This window comes from Barbatula barbatula (assembly GCF_947034865.1).
Source record: "Barbatula barbatula genome assembly, chromosome: 19".
NCBI classification, from domain to species: domain Eukaryota; kingdom Metazoa; phylum Chordata; class Actinopteri; order Cypriniformes; family Nemacheilidae; genus Barbatula; species Barbatula barbatula.
This window is the reverse complement of record NC_136782.1, coordinates 19,650,500-19,665,694: the sequence shown is the minus strand read 5'-3', so window position 1 is coordinate 19,665,694 and position 15,195 is coordinate 19,650,500. Positions and strand designations below refer to the sequence as shown.

Here is a 15,195-nt window from a genome sequence, read left to right as displayed (position 1 = left end):
CTCCAAAGGGCAGTGTTGAGACACACACACACTATATTGTTCCCCCGTAGGCATTACGGATGCAAACCTCATTTGCATATAAACCAGGTCTTGTGGATTCAGTTTACTGGTTTCTGAACACAAGCAACGACTTAAGCAGATTGGCTGTCTCCAATTTTGCCATCTTTTTATTTCGCCACACAGCGAATTTACTTGCTTTAAGATTTCCACCCTTCGAACGCACACACGCAGTCGTCCACGGAGGTGTCTGATCTGTCTCGCGGAGTCTCGTAATGCCTCTTATCTCCCTTCCCCTCCAAACACCCCCTCATCCCCAACTTTACAGCCCTTTCATTTCAGTCTCTTTGATCAGGGAGGCAGCGCGCGGCTAAAATTACAGTGGATTGGCTTAAGCAAAGGCCTTCTACAGTCCAAAGAACAGAGATATTTCCGTAATGTAGGGTTTTATAATAATTCTCTCTTGGAGATGTTTTGTGTTTGTTAAAGCCATGACAATCGGATGTAAAAAGCCACTAACACCTGCGTAAAGAATTACACAGAAAGATGAAGAAATAGCTTACGTGGCAATTTAATCAGGGAGAGCGGAACCAGAAATGTGATGTCATGTGTCCTATTGTACCTCCAGCCGATGACATCACAACCCTTTAGTGAAACTCATCACGTTTAGCCATTGAAATATCGCTGTACATCTGTCTTTTTTATTTTATACGTTTATTCGAGTAGGGAGAATACAGTCAAGGACAAGAAAAAATCCATTGCACATAGAGATGATTCGCATCTCCTGATCTACAGTCTGTCTGGATCTAGTCAGCGGTACACTTTATTTGTATTGAATTTGCATTGAGATACAAAACAGAATCTCATCCGACCTGAAGAATATTGGAAAATTGATTGAATATTGATCGTGCGCATACATCAGCGCAGCTTTCTTAAGCCATCATTTGAAACTTAAACCTCTATATCAATCCTTTATTATTCTGTGTCCCGCTCCAAAACTGCTCGCTTATGAAGTGAGCTCAGGTTTTTAGGATAACATGAATGAAAAAAAAAATTTCTTCGTAGATTTATTTGTTTTTGTGTATGAATACTTAAAACATTCTTGAGTCCAGATACAAACTATATTGGCCGATTTTGAGTATAACCATCATTTGGAAACATAATGTATATTGAATATTGATTGATTCTCTCTAATCTTCTTATTCCAGGATCCCGCCTGCGGCAGGAAGACTCCGCGCCCCGCATCGTAGAACACCCCTCTGACCTGATCGTATCCAAAGGCGAGCCCGCCACCCTAAACTGCAAGGCGGAGGGCCGGCCCACCCCCACCGTGGAGTGGTACAAGGATGGAGAAAGAGTGGAAACTGACCGGGACAACCCTCGATCGCACCGCATGCTCCTGCCCGCCGGCTCTCTTTTCTTCCTGCGTATAGTGCACGGCCGTCGCAGCAAACCCGATGAAGGCTCCTACGTCTGTGTGGCCCGGAACTACCTGGGAGAAGCGGTTAGCCACAACGCCTCTCTGGAAGTAGCTAGTAAGTGCATGTGTGGTTTTCTATCACGCTGGGTTCTTGCAGGTTATGGCGCAATATTTGAACCGAAATGATTTTGATGGAGGAGGTAGATGCAGTATTTGGACCACAGGGTTTTTGGTGGATTGTGGTAGATGAACAGTCTTGCAGTACACGGCCAACTGCATGCCTTGTAATAAAAGGCTTTAGCTACACCTATAGCCAACAGGTGCATAAAATCAAGACATTCACACATGCAATGACAAACTTAACATTTTTGATGATTTTTCATTTAATTTAAAGCTTATTTTATTTGATAATCTTTACTTATTTTTAAGTCTTGATTATAGTATTTTAGCAACAAAGACTACTTTTTATTTATGTGTATGATTTTATATAAAATTATTACACAGATATGAAAATCTAGATGCTGTTGGCCATGTACTGTATAAATGAACCAGGAGTCGTTCTATTAAAATGTCAGATATGTTTTAGTAACATGTCTGACATTTGCTCAGTTGAATCGTCCTCCAGGAGCAGTTGAAAGCAGGCCAGTCTTAATTTGCCTTTGTGTTTGTGACTCCCGTGGCCCTGGACCGGGTACGAGAAAGCCCGTCTCCCCTCCAGCTGAATAGGAGGAGTTTCCAGTTTCCTCCTGGGTCTCTGGTCTCAATGGGTTCAGTGGGTCGGATAATCTCGCTGGAGATGGCAGGATGTAACTGTGCCACTGGACCTGATGAAGAAACCGGACCAGACGTTGCTGGCCTATGGAGTAGAAACAAAATAAGATCTCTGTAGGGGGTCGTAGGCCATAAAACCAGTAAATAACCTCAGAAAGTCACTGTTTGCCGATGACCGGTTTATGATGTTTACTGTAGAGATGACAAGATAGCTGTTCTTTGTATTCGTCATCGAGGTGCGCTGAACCCGCCTGCGTGTTTGGCATTCATTGTTGTTTTATTACCCATTTCAATGAGTTCAAGTAGTTCATAAGGGAGTCTTATGATGTTTTGTGTAATTTCACAGCAAATGCTTTAGTTGGGGGTATTGCCAAAAACTTGTGGTTTTAAGTTATTCTTCTTGGCCGTGGACGTGATATGCATTACATACCGCCCCTCTTTAAGCTTGAAAGGAGTGATCTCGGATATCAACCACTTTTGAAGTATGCCTAGGAGCTGTCACCAACCCTCTTGTTGTAATCTAATCGAGTCGGGAACCTAAAGGGGGGGTGAGACGGTCATGTGCAATGCGTACCAATGTGTCTCGCTCACTTGTAAGACCCGCGTCTGCTAGCCTGAAAATTAACAGTAGCTCTTGCATATACTTAACATTAAAACAGCAAAAAGATTGTTTAGTTTTACGCTTGAAGCAAGTTTATTTTTTGAGTTTTTATTTTTATCCTTTTTCTTTTAAATGTCCTGTAAAAAGGTTACGATAACATATTTTCACTGGAATACAACACAAACATAATAATTTAGAAAACCGTAAGATGCTAGGGTAACTTGCTAAGTAATGCAATATACAATACTGTATGTGATCGACATTGGTTACAATTTGTAAACTCAATTTAAATTATTGGGGATGTTACAATATCAAAATCTCAATGTACGATAATACCTTGATATAAAGTCAACGGTGCGATATTTATCGCAATGTTTCAAATGACAAATGATGACCTACAAATGATAGTAGGCCCATCGATTCATAGTCATGTGATAACGATAATATTGAGACAATTTTCCTGTTGCGATAGCATAATACCGATAATATTGTTACATCCCTATAAATTAAAGTAAAATATATTTACAAGAATTACATAATTGTAAAGGAAAAATTATTTTCAGGCAATGATTTGATATATCATGCAGTCCAAGTAGATGCACGTATTTTCCTAAATGTTCAAATACAATAGCTACTTTTGTTTCTACTTTAGAACCTCTGTTCTTTTTCATAAGGATAGAAAGCTCGTTTTTAGTCAAAAAGAGAAAATTTAATTTTCTAAGATGAATATGCAGCATGTTAATGTGGAGGCTGATATACCGGGTGCGTTTGTTCTGTCGTCGTTTTTGTGCCGGAATGAAAACAAGAGGCTTGGCAAGACCACGGCTTGGCCCGGCATGAGGAAAAGCTCAGGCCGTTTGGCCGCAGCCTGCAGGCTGGTTTTTCTGAATAAGCTTCAAACAGGACCATAATGACACAGTGGCAAAGCCCTCCCCCCAACCCTGTCGCCATACATGTAATTACCCTGTTCAGGCAACCATGATGGAGCCGTGTGACAGGAAGGTAGTAGTTCCTGTCTAAACTCTCTTTTTCCATCCAAAACTAGACAGTCAGTGACAGGGCCAGAGGTGCAATAGAAATCTATCACGTCTCGGATATCAACACCCACCTATGTATTCTCCCTGACATTAGGAATGTCAGTTTCGCTACTGCCAAGAAAACCGCTGAAAAGGAAGTTAAGACCTCAAATGTATTTGTTTTTCCTAGCCCGCTCTTACAAGAATCCCGTTTGAACGCTGTGTCCACAATCTTCTCTTTTTCTAATGTTGTTTTAATAATCTCGCTTTGATGATCGTCCGGCACCCAACTAACCGTAAATCTAATCCAACTTTCAACAAGCCGTGTTTTGCCAAGCAATGACGCTTAGCGCAGATCTGTTTTGGGTTTATAATTAAGTTAACGTACAGTAAGAGCTCTGTGCTGTTCGGCGAGGTCCATCAGGGTGTTCGGTTTGCCTTATGCGCTCCCAGTGTACGTCCCAGTGGTTGGATTTTTGTCCCTTTTGTACGAATCTTGGAGGCTTATAATGCTTTATGTGTCATGTTTTGTTGAGATATAATGGAACAAAGGCTGAGTAAGAGAAGAATAGAAACACAGATACAGTGCTAGCTGGTTTTATCTATAAGAGCTCACTGTTCAACCGATGGCCTCGAGCCACACGTTGCGTCATGCCACAGTATCAGGCTGCGTTTTGAGAATGACAGACGTACGTGTAGCAGATTTTACCTCTCTTAAAACAGCTGTTAAAATCGGGATCAAAGAATAGGGAATTTTAAGACCCTTATAAATGACAATGTAGGATTGTTGGGAGATTGATGGATGGTAATATCCGTTTTTACAGTTATGGCGTTTGACGGCATGAAACCTTCTATGAACCTCTCTCTTCTCATGTGCATTACTCCTTAAAAGTCTTTATTAGTGTCTCGAATAACTTCATCATTTGATGCTTGTGTGTCCGCATTCAAGCCTCCTCCTTGTCATTATAGATTTTCTTTGTCCCTGTCGAGCACCAGTTTGCTTTTCACTGTTTGCTCAAAGACCATTTGCGTTTCATTGAGTTATTATACGGGAGAGCCATATTATAGCTGTGCCTCCGGAGGGCTCTCTATTGGTTTTTTCATTTTTTTAACAGGATCACAATGTCCCTCGATTAGCTATAAACCCTTTTCATAGTTCATTTCATTGATTCGTTTATTCATTTGTCTTCTTTAGAGAAAACCATCAGAAACACATAGGTGGCCGTTTTTGGGGTAAACAAAGTAATGTCATTTTCCCAGAAAATCGTTGAAGTAAATGAGCCATTTTTAGGGTTTATTCCTAGCCCATGAAATCTAATCAGACAAGGTTCCTTACATCTGCTTCTGGGTTGTCAGTCTGAGCAATCGTCACAAACCGTCCCTCTTTAATTGTCCGGTGGGTGTGTTTTTTCCACAAGCGTCACGGAGGCTATTTGGAGATGCCCAGAAATTACAAGGAAAACTAATCTGCGATGTTTAATTACAGATCTGGAGGTTGTTACTGACATAATCTCGGGGGATAGACAGAAATAAAGAAGACACCAAAGAGATAAGTGTAGGTTCTTCTTGGTTTTCCCATGTTATCATGCTCTTTGGAGAGTCCTACTAGCGTAAAGAAAGTTCTTGATTTGGGTTTAACCTGTTTGGCTTTAATATGGTTAACCGCTCCAGCCACAAAGCCATGCGTAGTCAGTCGTGTGATCACGTCCAGGCATCTAAAGTCACAGGGATGAGCGGTTCTAGAGTTGGATTGGATCCGTGCTCAATTAAGAAAGTAGCATCCCAGCTAGGGTCAGAAGATCAGAAATGGTCAGGAACCCAGCCATCTGTGGCGTTGTTCCGCTTTTGTTGAAGACAACAGTCTCCTACTACTAAGATCATAGACAAGGGGAGATGGTCGAATGGAAACAGGGTCAGAAAGTTCACTGTAGTAATGAGTAGAGGAGATAACTAGAAGGATGGATGACATCTTGGATATGGGTAACCGTGTGAGAGTAATGGGTCTGGACAGTGATGGGGGGGATGCATATGTTTCAGTCAAGTGTGACCGTGCTGTCCGCCTCTATCTGTTTTTGAGCGTACCGGGTGGAAGACTAAAGGAAACTTTTACCAAAACTGAGCGTTTGGTTCGAATGAACACTGTAGATGTGTGGATTAAAGGAATATCCTTTGAGCAGTTTTCCAATGCAAATAAACACGTAAGGGTGATTTGAATACTGGTTTGTGTGCTCTGTATGATAGTGTTGGTTTTAACAGTTGGATGTTATAATGTTTTTAAAGGCATAGTTCAGAGTAAAAATTGACATTTTGTTGTCAGAGTTCTTTAAAATATCTTCTTTTGTGTTCTCCATGAGAAAGAAAGTCATACAAGTTTGGAATGACTTGAGGTTATGTACATGGTGAATGAATGTACATTTTTTGGTGAGCTGTCCCTTTTAACAGGTTGAATTTATGAGCTTTTGAGTCATAAATATTGAAAGCTGTTTGGCAGTGAATTGCTACCCATTAAGACCATTTTTAAGTGTACCTAGCACTCTTTTTTCTAAGCGTTGGTCCTTATCTTATTTGTACAGGTGTGACTAAAGCAACAATTAAATGAAGCAACAGTCGCAAAGCAAAACAATGAGTTAGCTACGCAAGCTATTTGAGGAAACAAAGACACATAGTTTGAACAGATGGCAAATCTCGATCTTCCGTGGGCATCTAGGTCTTACACAAAATGAAGGACAGGTACTGTAGGTAGATCATCTCGGTTGTAATTAGAGGGCCCTTACCATGACCAAACATTTCAGACTTGCTTTGATCCCAGGAAACGCGCTCCATCCTCAGACAGGTGGAGATAAGTCGTGCAGGGAGCTTGGCTAGATTTCATCTGAGGTCACTTTATAGCCTGCGGTTCGCATACGCAAAGTAAATCCCCCTGGAACCAGGTGGCTTAGCGCAAACCGTCTTTTACCCTGAAGCACACACCCTAATTTATTAAATTATGCTTGAAAAAAAAACGAAGCATTTAATTCCTATCAAAGCCTCCTTAGATGTTCTGGGAATTTCAAGGATGTCTTTATAGGGGTATATTGAGAGTTCTGTCCTTCAACAGTTCAGTGTGCTCTCGCATATCTGCTGCGGCCTTGTTGAAAAAAACACACTTGATATAACAAGACTCATCCTGTCTCACTGAGCATTCTGCCCCACCTGGGCCCCGTACGCAGCGTCTTGATAAACGCAGCCGAAACTATTTGGTCCTGTCGATAAGACTCGTGCGATCCAGAGTGATTTCCTGTTGGCTGAACTCCATTCGTGATAAACACGGCCGATTGTACGTCCCTTCTCGGTCAGAGGCCCAGATAGGAAGAGTCTCTCCGAGGATAATCTTCCCCCTCATGTGAAGGGCCGAAGTATTAGTCCGGCTGCAGTCTCTAATCCTCCACTTTTGATTCGAGAGCCTCCCGTGGCCTTTGGGATTCAGGAGAAACTTTTTGCTTATTTTTTTCTTGACGCCGCTGTGCCACTCTGCTAAACGTAAGAGTTTATTAGAGCAAGGTTAAGCCATCGCTCGAAGCCTTTCAACCAACTGCTGAAGGATTAAGACATTTGATAGATTGGAAATATCTGCGATTTGAAGCAACAGTATTTTTCGGTGTTTAAAAACTGAGCTTGTATGAGTGTCATATATATTTTTATCGGAAACTCTTTAACTTGTTAGCCTCTGGGGAAGTTTGGGAATAAGTGATGCAACTGAAGCGTAACTATATTTTTCGAAGCCTATTTGTGCATCTTGTCTGTCCTCATTTGCATTGGAACAGCAATATATTTTATACAATTATTCATGCTATTTGATTTTGGATTGTTGGAATCGTTTTGCGATACAAATATCCACTTATATATGTTAAAAATAATAATTCAGATATACAGGTAACACTTTACAGCAAAGTTGTAATCGTTAACAATATTACATGCATTTGCTAACATGAACCAACAATGGCAAAAAACGTTTTTCAGCATTTATTAGTCTTTGTTAAAGTCAATGCCAATACAACTTGTTAGTTCATTTTGCATTAACTCATGTTATGATTTACAACTTTTAAAGGTAAAAGTGTATTAGTAAATATCAAACTAACATGAACTAAGACTAATACATGCTGTCGAAGTATTGTTCATTGTTTGTTCATGTTAGCTAATGCAGAAAATGATTTTAATAAATAAAGTGTTACCGATATTATTGAAGAAATATATTCGCGCGTTTACATGTCTTACGCGGATTATGCTTAATAAGCTGATATATGTAAGGTCATGTTAACACGTAAAACATTTTTCTTGTATCGGAGAAAGGTCATAAACGGCTTAAGCAAAAACCGTTCGGCAGAGGTAGTTTTTTTGTCCATTACTCCAATTTCGCGCTGCATTTTAACAACTTTACCGGTTTTCTCTCAGATTTGTTTATGAAAGCGCAGTAGTAAAAGTCCCAAATGGAAGTAATAGTAAAATAACATATAAAAGTCAGCTCTCGAATCATAAAATTAATGTAGAAACGTCAAAATGAAATACTATTGTATTGTCGTGACATGAGAAGAGAGATAAAAATACAGCTTCTGACCGTTTTCCTGCTGCATTTTTAATCACTAAACAGACTATCGACGATGACGTCACTGCCCGCGCAAGTCTCAAACTTCTGTTTTCTGCATAGCCGGTTTATTACTATGCATGTAAACACGTGAAAACTGGTTTCTTTTTAAGCAGATTTTTGATAGATATCCGTTTATTTTGTGCATGTAAACGCAGTCACAGTTCAAGCTCACTGAACTTTACAGTGGACTGAAAATGAGACGAAAAGTGAACAAAGAAACAAAGACGCATGTAAGTTTAGGTGGGTGAGGTTGAAATATTGGCCCAGATAGAGATCTGAAGAGATGCGTTTGGCTTAGCTTGGCACTCTTCGAGGCACGGCAGCTATGGCGTTAATCCTTCTCGAAAGTACAGTACAACATGGCATGACTCTGACCTTGGAACAGGTTCGAAGTCACAAATCGGATAAGAGCGAGCGCGACCAATCGAGAATCGCTATAAACACGGCCAGAACTCGCTGAGGAACCCCTGAAATGGATCAGCGAGAATTAAACCAATTTCACACGATTCGAATCTAGCAGTTCAGATGAGTGAGGTCACGGACTGAACGTCGGCTAGCTATATTTAGTTGTGTTTCTATGCGAACAGTACGCCTACCGAGTTTGAATGGAAGATTAATGGTGTTTGTATAGGTCGATACATCAGCGAAAATGTTGATTTACAGGTTTGGCGATGTATGTTTACAGCCTTTTTATCTCATCCGACTCTGTGTTGCTGTGCTGGGAAAAGGTTTCCCGCGGCGGCGTCGTGGGGAAAAGATTAAATTGTCAAATTGCTGTCAAGAAACAGCTGTAGGAGCAAGACAAGTAGCTTGAAAATGTCAGTGAATCTCACAGCGTCTCTTTTGTCCTCCTGCCGTCAGTCCTTCGGAGTTCTGGGTGTGGCCGTGAAACTGTAACATTCCTGTGTAACCCCACACCGCGCCACCATAAAGAACAGACACAAAGAACGTGGATGAAATGATTGAATGGAGAGGAATAAAGAGAAGAGGGACGTCTGAAAGGGACCTTTGAGAAGGGTTCTGGGGAAGGTTTCTCTGAATCTGCCCGGGGTGACTGGACTGATTTAATTTGAAGAGTGCCTGTGGATCAGGTGACGGCAGTGATTTAAGGGTCAGTGTGTCAGGCTATGAGACAGAGACACACACACACATGTAGATGTACACAAACACACACAGTACTGTATATACACACACACATACTCATAGACCTACATAAGCGCTTACATGCAAACACACGCGCACTTGAACATTCAGACACACAACCACGTTTACATATAAGCACACACACACACTGCATACACATTTATACACACACATACATATACATCCCTACATGCACATTTAGACACACACACACACACCCTGCATACACATTTATACACACACATACATATACATCCCTACATGCACATTTAGACACACACACACACACCCTGCATACACATTTATACACACACATACATATACATCCCTACATGCACATTTAGACACACACACACACACACACACACACACACACACACACACACACACACACACACCCTGCATACACATTTAAACACACACATACATATACATCCCTACATGCACATTTAGACACACACACACACACACACACACACCCTGCATACACATTTAAACACACACATACATATACATCCCTACATGCACACTTAGACACACACACACACCCTGTATACACATTTAAACACACACACCCTGCATACACATTTAAACACACACATTTAGACAAGTGTTAGTACATTAATACGTTGGGTTGGTTTTTGCGATGAGATATTTGCCTCTGTCCTCGACTCTCATCTTCTTTCTTCCCTTTAGAAAGTAATACGCTATAGAGATTCGTGGAACGTGATATTACTGCTGGAACGGAGCTGGGGAAGTCTGTCAGAGCGGCGCAGAGGAGATAAATGTGCCTTAATGTAGTCTGAATGACTCATCAAATGCCTCGAATACAAAGATGTTGTCAAGTTTTAGAATTTACCCAAAACTTTTTAAAAGGTTAAAAGTTAGTTATTTTCCCAAAGAAACATTGACCATGTCAAACATAGTTTCCACCACAATACAGTTATTGTTACTATTATACAATTATTGACTATTATTAATATTATTTGTTATTTAAATACTATTATATAATAAGAATCATTAATCATTAAATGAAAATAAGAATTTGATGCATTCATCTTTTTTATTTATTTTTAATGCAAATACTAAGCTCTACCACAGTCCGTTGCAGTTAAATTGCATGGCAAATGTTTGTAAGGGTTATTGAGTGCACAAAAGTGCACAAACACTATCTCAAACGCTAATATTGTTTAGAGCTCTTTCGCTGCAATGCAGGTGTCTTCAAAGCACGTCCTTGCTTTTCCCAGCGCAGCTGCGGGTTTTGTTGCAGGTGTGTGCACGCGTGTCATTGAACCGCTCCTTTGCCGTGGCCTGTTCTCCCTCATTAGACCTTTTCCAACAGGATTACCAGAGTGCAGAGTCTGCAGGTACTCTTATAAGTTAATTTCACCTGCTGTTCGCAGCCATAATAGCTTATTGATTGGCTGACAGAGATGCACCGGGCCGGGTGGAAGGACGTCCGACGGAGCAGGGAATAAGTTAATCGCAGTTCCAAATCGGGTGGGGAGAATTCAATCAGACGACCCCCGAGGCTTATAAGATCCGTGTAAATTTGTGTCCGACTTGGTGTATTGGACCTGACGGATACCCGAGCCACACGAGTTGAGTTGAAAGCGGTTCTGAGACCTGTAAGTGCGTGTTTAGCATGTTTAATCTGCATGCTTGGAGTCATTACAATATGTAGACATTACAACATGTTGCCATATGCTGAGTTTTAGGGGAGGTAGTATTTCAAATGAATGTGGGAAGGTGTCATTTTTGTAAACTGAATTTGTTTCTTGTCATTTTTCTGTTATAGTTTAGACTTATATAGTGAGATATTTAGCTCTCCACAGTAAGAGACTCAAAATATGCCGAGCCTTTCTTCAAGAAAGCTCCACATCCGGCTTTCGCATCGACAGCTGGCCAGCTCATCAGTCTCACGCATTTAGTGTGCAGACGTGTGTTTGTCTTTTCTCATAGGAGCTGCAGCCCATTAGCTTGACCCGTCACACACACTTTACGCCCCTGTTACCTGGAAACTGCACATCTCCTTCGTTATCCGACCGCCCGGCTCAGGGTGCCGTTCACGGCGCATTTAACACAGTCGTCTCAGCGGTCGAGCACACATCCCTCTTCATCCATCAGGCCCCTCGCCCTTTGACCTCCGTCATCGCTCGTGTCAACAGCACCCAACGCTGACTTTTCGGTAAACAGCATGTGCCGCTAACGATGGTTTGGAAAACCTTTCTTCACCCGAGACGGCCCGTCCCACATTCGCAAAAGTATGCCGAATCCTCATCCTTCCGGGCTGGCGCTTTTGTTCGGTCTGGCAAATCTCATGCTTCCCGCGCGTAAACGCTCCGGTGACACTTAGACCAACATTGGGTGATGGTCGAATGAAAAATGAGGCGAGATAGACACAAGCACACAGACCTTGAGCCTTTACCTCACTTTGGCAGACACAGCGGTCATTTGGTCATCTTTTATCTTAGAGTGATGTCAGGGTCAATGCGAGACGTGACCCCTCCGTCACCCTTAGTGATCCTGTGACCACCCTCTGACCGGCCCACCACAGCACTTGTATACAAAAGACTTCTAAATCAACAAACATGTGAGATATTACCTAGAAACACCTTGGCACAGGGTTCAAAGGCAATCGCAGGAAGAAAAATAAACAGGAGGACGATAAGAACAGTTGTGAGAAATGCAGATAGGCGTGTGGATCAGGATTTAGGGAAATTGTTGAAATAGCTTAGGGAAACAGGTAAGGCATGCAAAATGTAAAAAATATAATCAAAGACAGATTTTTTTGCATCTTGGGTGCCAGAAAAACACTGTAAACTAACAGTTATTTCAATTTAAAGACAAGTGCAAGAATAAACAAACCTTAAGACAAAGAGTCGCAACACACTAAAAGTGAGCATCCGAAGACCTCATGAACACCAGTTTTTAACACCAGTCTTATACATGTGCTCTCATTGTTTGTGCATATATTCATACTTCATGTTTATACTTGTTGTCTATCTTTCGACTGTTTACATATGACATTAAAATTTGGGATAAACTGTCCCTTTAAGAAAAGACGGACGGTTTAGATTCCACGACATTCAACTCCCTTTAAGAAAAGCAAACATTTGAACTTTCCCATAACTCAAAAGGTTTATAGAAAGTAAACTTCAGAAGTGGGAGAGAGAGACGCACACAGATAAAGCGAGAGCGAGAACCTGAAGCTGAGACGTGGGCTGTGCTTGTATGGTGAAGATAAGAGGACAGGTGGTTTCTCGTTGCGATGAAAGGACGGCGGACAGCTGGCAACTCTCAGAACAGTTTGGTCCGGGTGTGTGCGTGTTGAAGAATGTGTATGTTTGTGTGTCTGTCTGTATTTGGTGCTTCTTTGTGGGCCTGCCAGATCCGACATATCCCAGAAGTCCCATCCTCACAAACTTCTCTGGCGCTCACCCAGCTAATGCCAGCGACACGAGATCCACACAGGCAGAAAACCGACAGACTGAGACCTTATGTTACTGTACGTGCAAGAAAATGTGATTTAAATGACACAGAACGTGACTTTCTGCTGTCTTTCTTTTCTCATGTTTGTTCGCTCGCAGTTGTTTGTCATCGGCTGTGTTTGATAGTCCAATGATCTCCCTCGCCACCACTGTGACGCGGGGGTGCCGTGTTTGCCCAGCGGTGGTGGCACAAACGGGGCACACGTGGTTGTTTGCTGTCGGCAAACAGGACCCGTCCTCAGCAAGCCTAGCATTGTGTAAGCACTGCAGATCACAGTGGGATTCACAGACCCTGACTAAACCGCTCACTGAAGGGTCATGCCTCGGCCACGGCCTAAATCCTCAAATAATATCTTGGCTCTGTCTCGCTGTTGGCTCGTAGTTTTCAAAGTTACGTGGATAGCAGCTTTTGTTGGTCTTTGGGGCCGTGTTGTGGGGAAGAAAACACGCATGTTTGACGTGCGACCAAATTATTCAAGCGGACAAACCTTAAAGTTATTTGCGCTTTCCTTATGTGAACAGTTTACGTCTCTCTTTATTTTTCTTAACATTTTTTATGGTGATATGTCGGAAATAAGTTAATACTTCAAGTTAATACGCATAATTGAGACCTCCAGGGCTATAATAGTATGTAGGAACCTCTGAGAACCTCTGGGTACGCCAAGTGTCTTTGATTTTTCTTCTGGCTCTGATGCAACTTTTAGAAGTACAAAGATTTTTACTTGTGGGCCTTGATTTTGTTTTATGGCTACATCAATGGATTCGTCTTCAAACTTTGTGTACTATGTTATATCGGCTCTTTCCTGGCATTGGGCTTTTTCGGTTCAGCACTTCAAGGCAATAGACAGACTTGTCTTTACCATTGATGTTCTCATCTGGGAGGTATAGCTCACCTGTCCGCTAGCATCTGATGTTCGTCGGGTGCAGACGAACGTAAAGTTTGCTTGACCAAACGGTGTGGTCACTTCTCAATAGCTAACAAATGATAGCAATAATAAATACAATTTTCTCTTGTGCTGTGTTCTTCCATTTCAGAGATTGAGCATTGTATTCACGACCGTGTAGTCCTATAGGCCTTCGCCGGTCTCCGTGTCCGTAATGAATGTTTTGATGAAGGTAATTGCTTAGTCGGGCAGCTGGTAAAATGAATCCCTGCGAGTTAATCTCGAGGGAGTACATTACAATTCAAAATGTTTAAGACCACCATTACACTCTTTCACAACCCACTGCACATTTTACGGCATCTTATCTCTGGTAGACAGATATTTACGCAAGGATTCTGCCCACGGACCCTCTGCAGTATTAATTTATTTCATTAGATTATACATTTTGATAAGGCGTCTGAGTTAACCGCCCTTGCGTAAATCAATGAGTCTTCATCGCTGGAGAAAAGTGGGCTTGGGTCCGTTCTAGCGTGCTAATGAATTGCATATCAGTGTGAAAACAAGAGGATTTGACTAGCGATTAGAGAGGAAGATTGGTTTCGCTCTTCCAGTGCTCGGCACTCTGAGGCGGCATATTGCTCTTTATCGGCTAGCTGCTCTCCGCTACCGTATTTATTATTGCTTTTCACACAAACTCCCCAAACACTTACGCTGTGTTAGAGAATCTATGCATTTCATTTCACAAGGGCCAAGATAAGCCTGGGGGTATAACCCTTTCTATATTGCGTTTTTGGCGTCTTTTTCCCAACAAGATAAATTAACTACAACGGCTCATAAGTGTAAGCTGTTTATTGCAAAAGATTGCTGTAATTCACCTAATCCTGCATTAGCATAAATCACCTCCAGTACGGTCGCGCTGTCTGCTCTGGGTTATGGTATAATGCCCGTCAAAAGTTGCCCTTGTAGCTGGTGTACTGTGATCAAACCGTACGTAACTTGAAATTGGATGCGGCTTTGGAATCCTTTGTCTTATTCAGTAGTATTTTAAGCAGTGGGGGGGTTTAATGTCTCTTTTTCGTCTTATTTTTCTAACTAGTTTTTGTCTTGTTTGCCAGTTAAAAATACATGTGTGTATGTACGTATGTATGTATGTATTTGTATAATTATGTTAAGTGAGAAACAAGTAAATATAATGTTTTTTATATTGAATTCTATATACATGTTTATATTTAAAATAAATCGAATTTA

General features: G+C 41.5%; 1 protein-coding gene across 1 annotated transcript in view; it reads left to right on the top strand.

The window, feature by feature from the left end:
* The first annotated feature begins 1,210 nt into the window (after positions 1-1,210).
* robo1 (roundabout, axon guidance receptor, homolog 1) overlaps positions 1,211-15,195 on the top strand; it is a 104,852-nt gene continuing 90,867 nt past the window's right edge. The window contains exon 1 of the mRNA XM_079481720.1: positions 1,211-1,532. Coding sequence (XP_079337846.1) covers positions 1,391-1,532 — 142 coding nt within the window. The 5' untranslated portion in view covers positions 1,211-1,390. The remainder of the gene's footprint in view (positions 1,533-15,195) is intronic.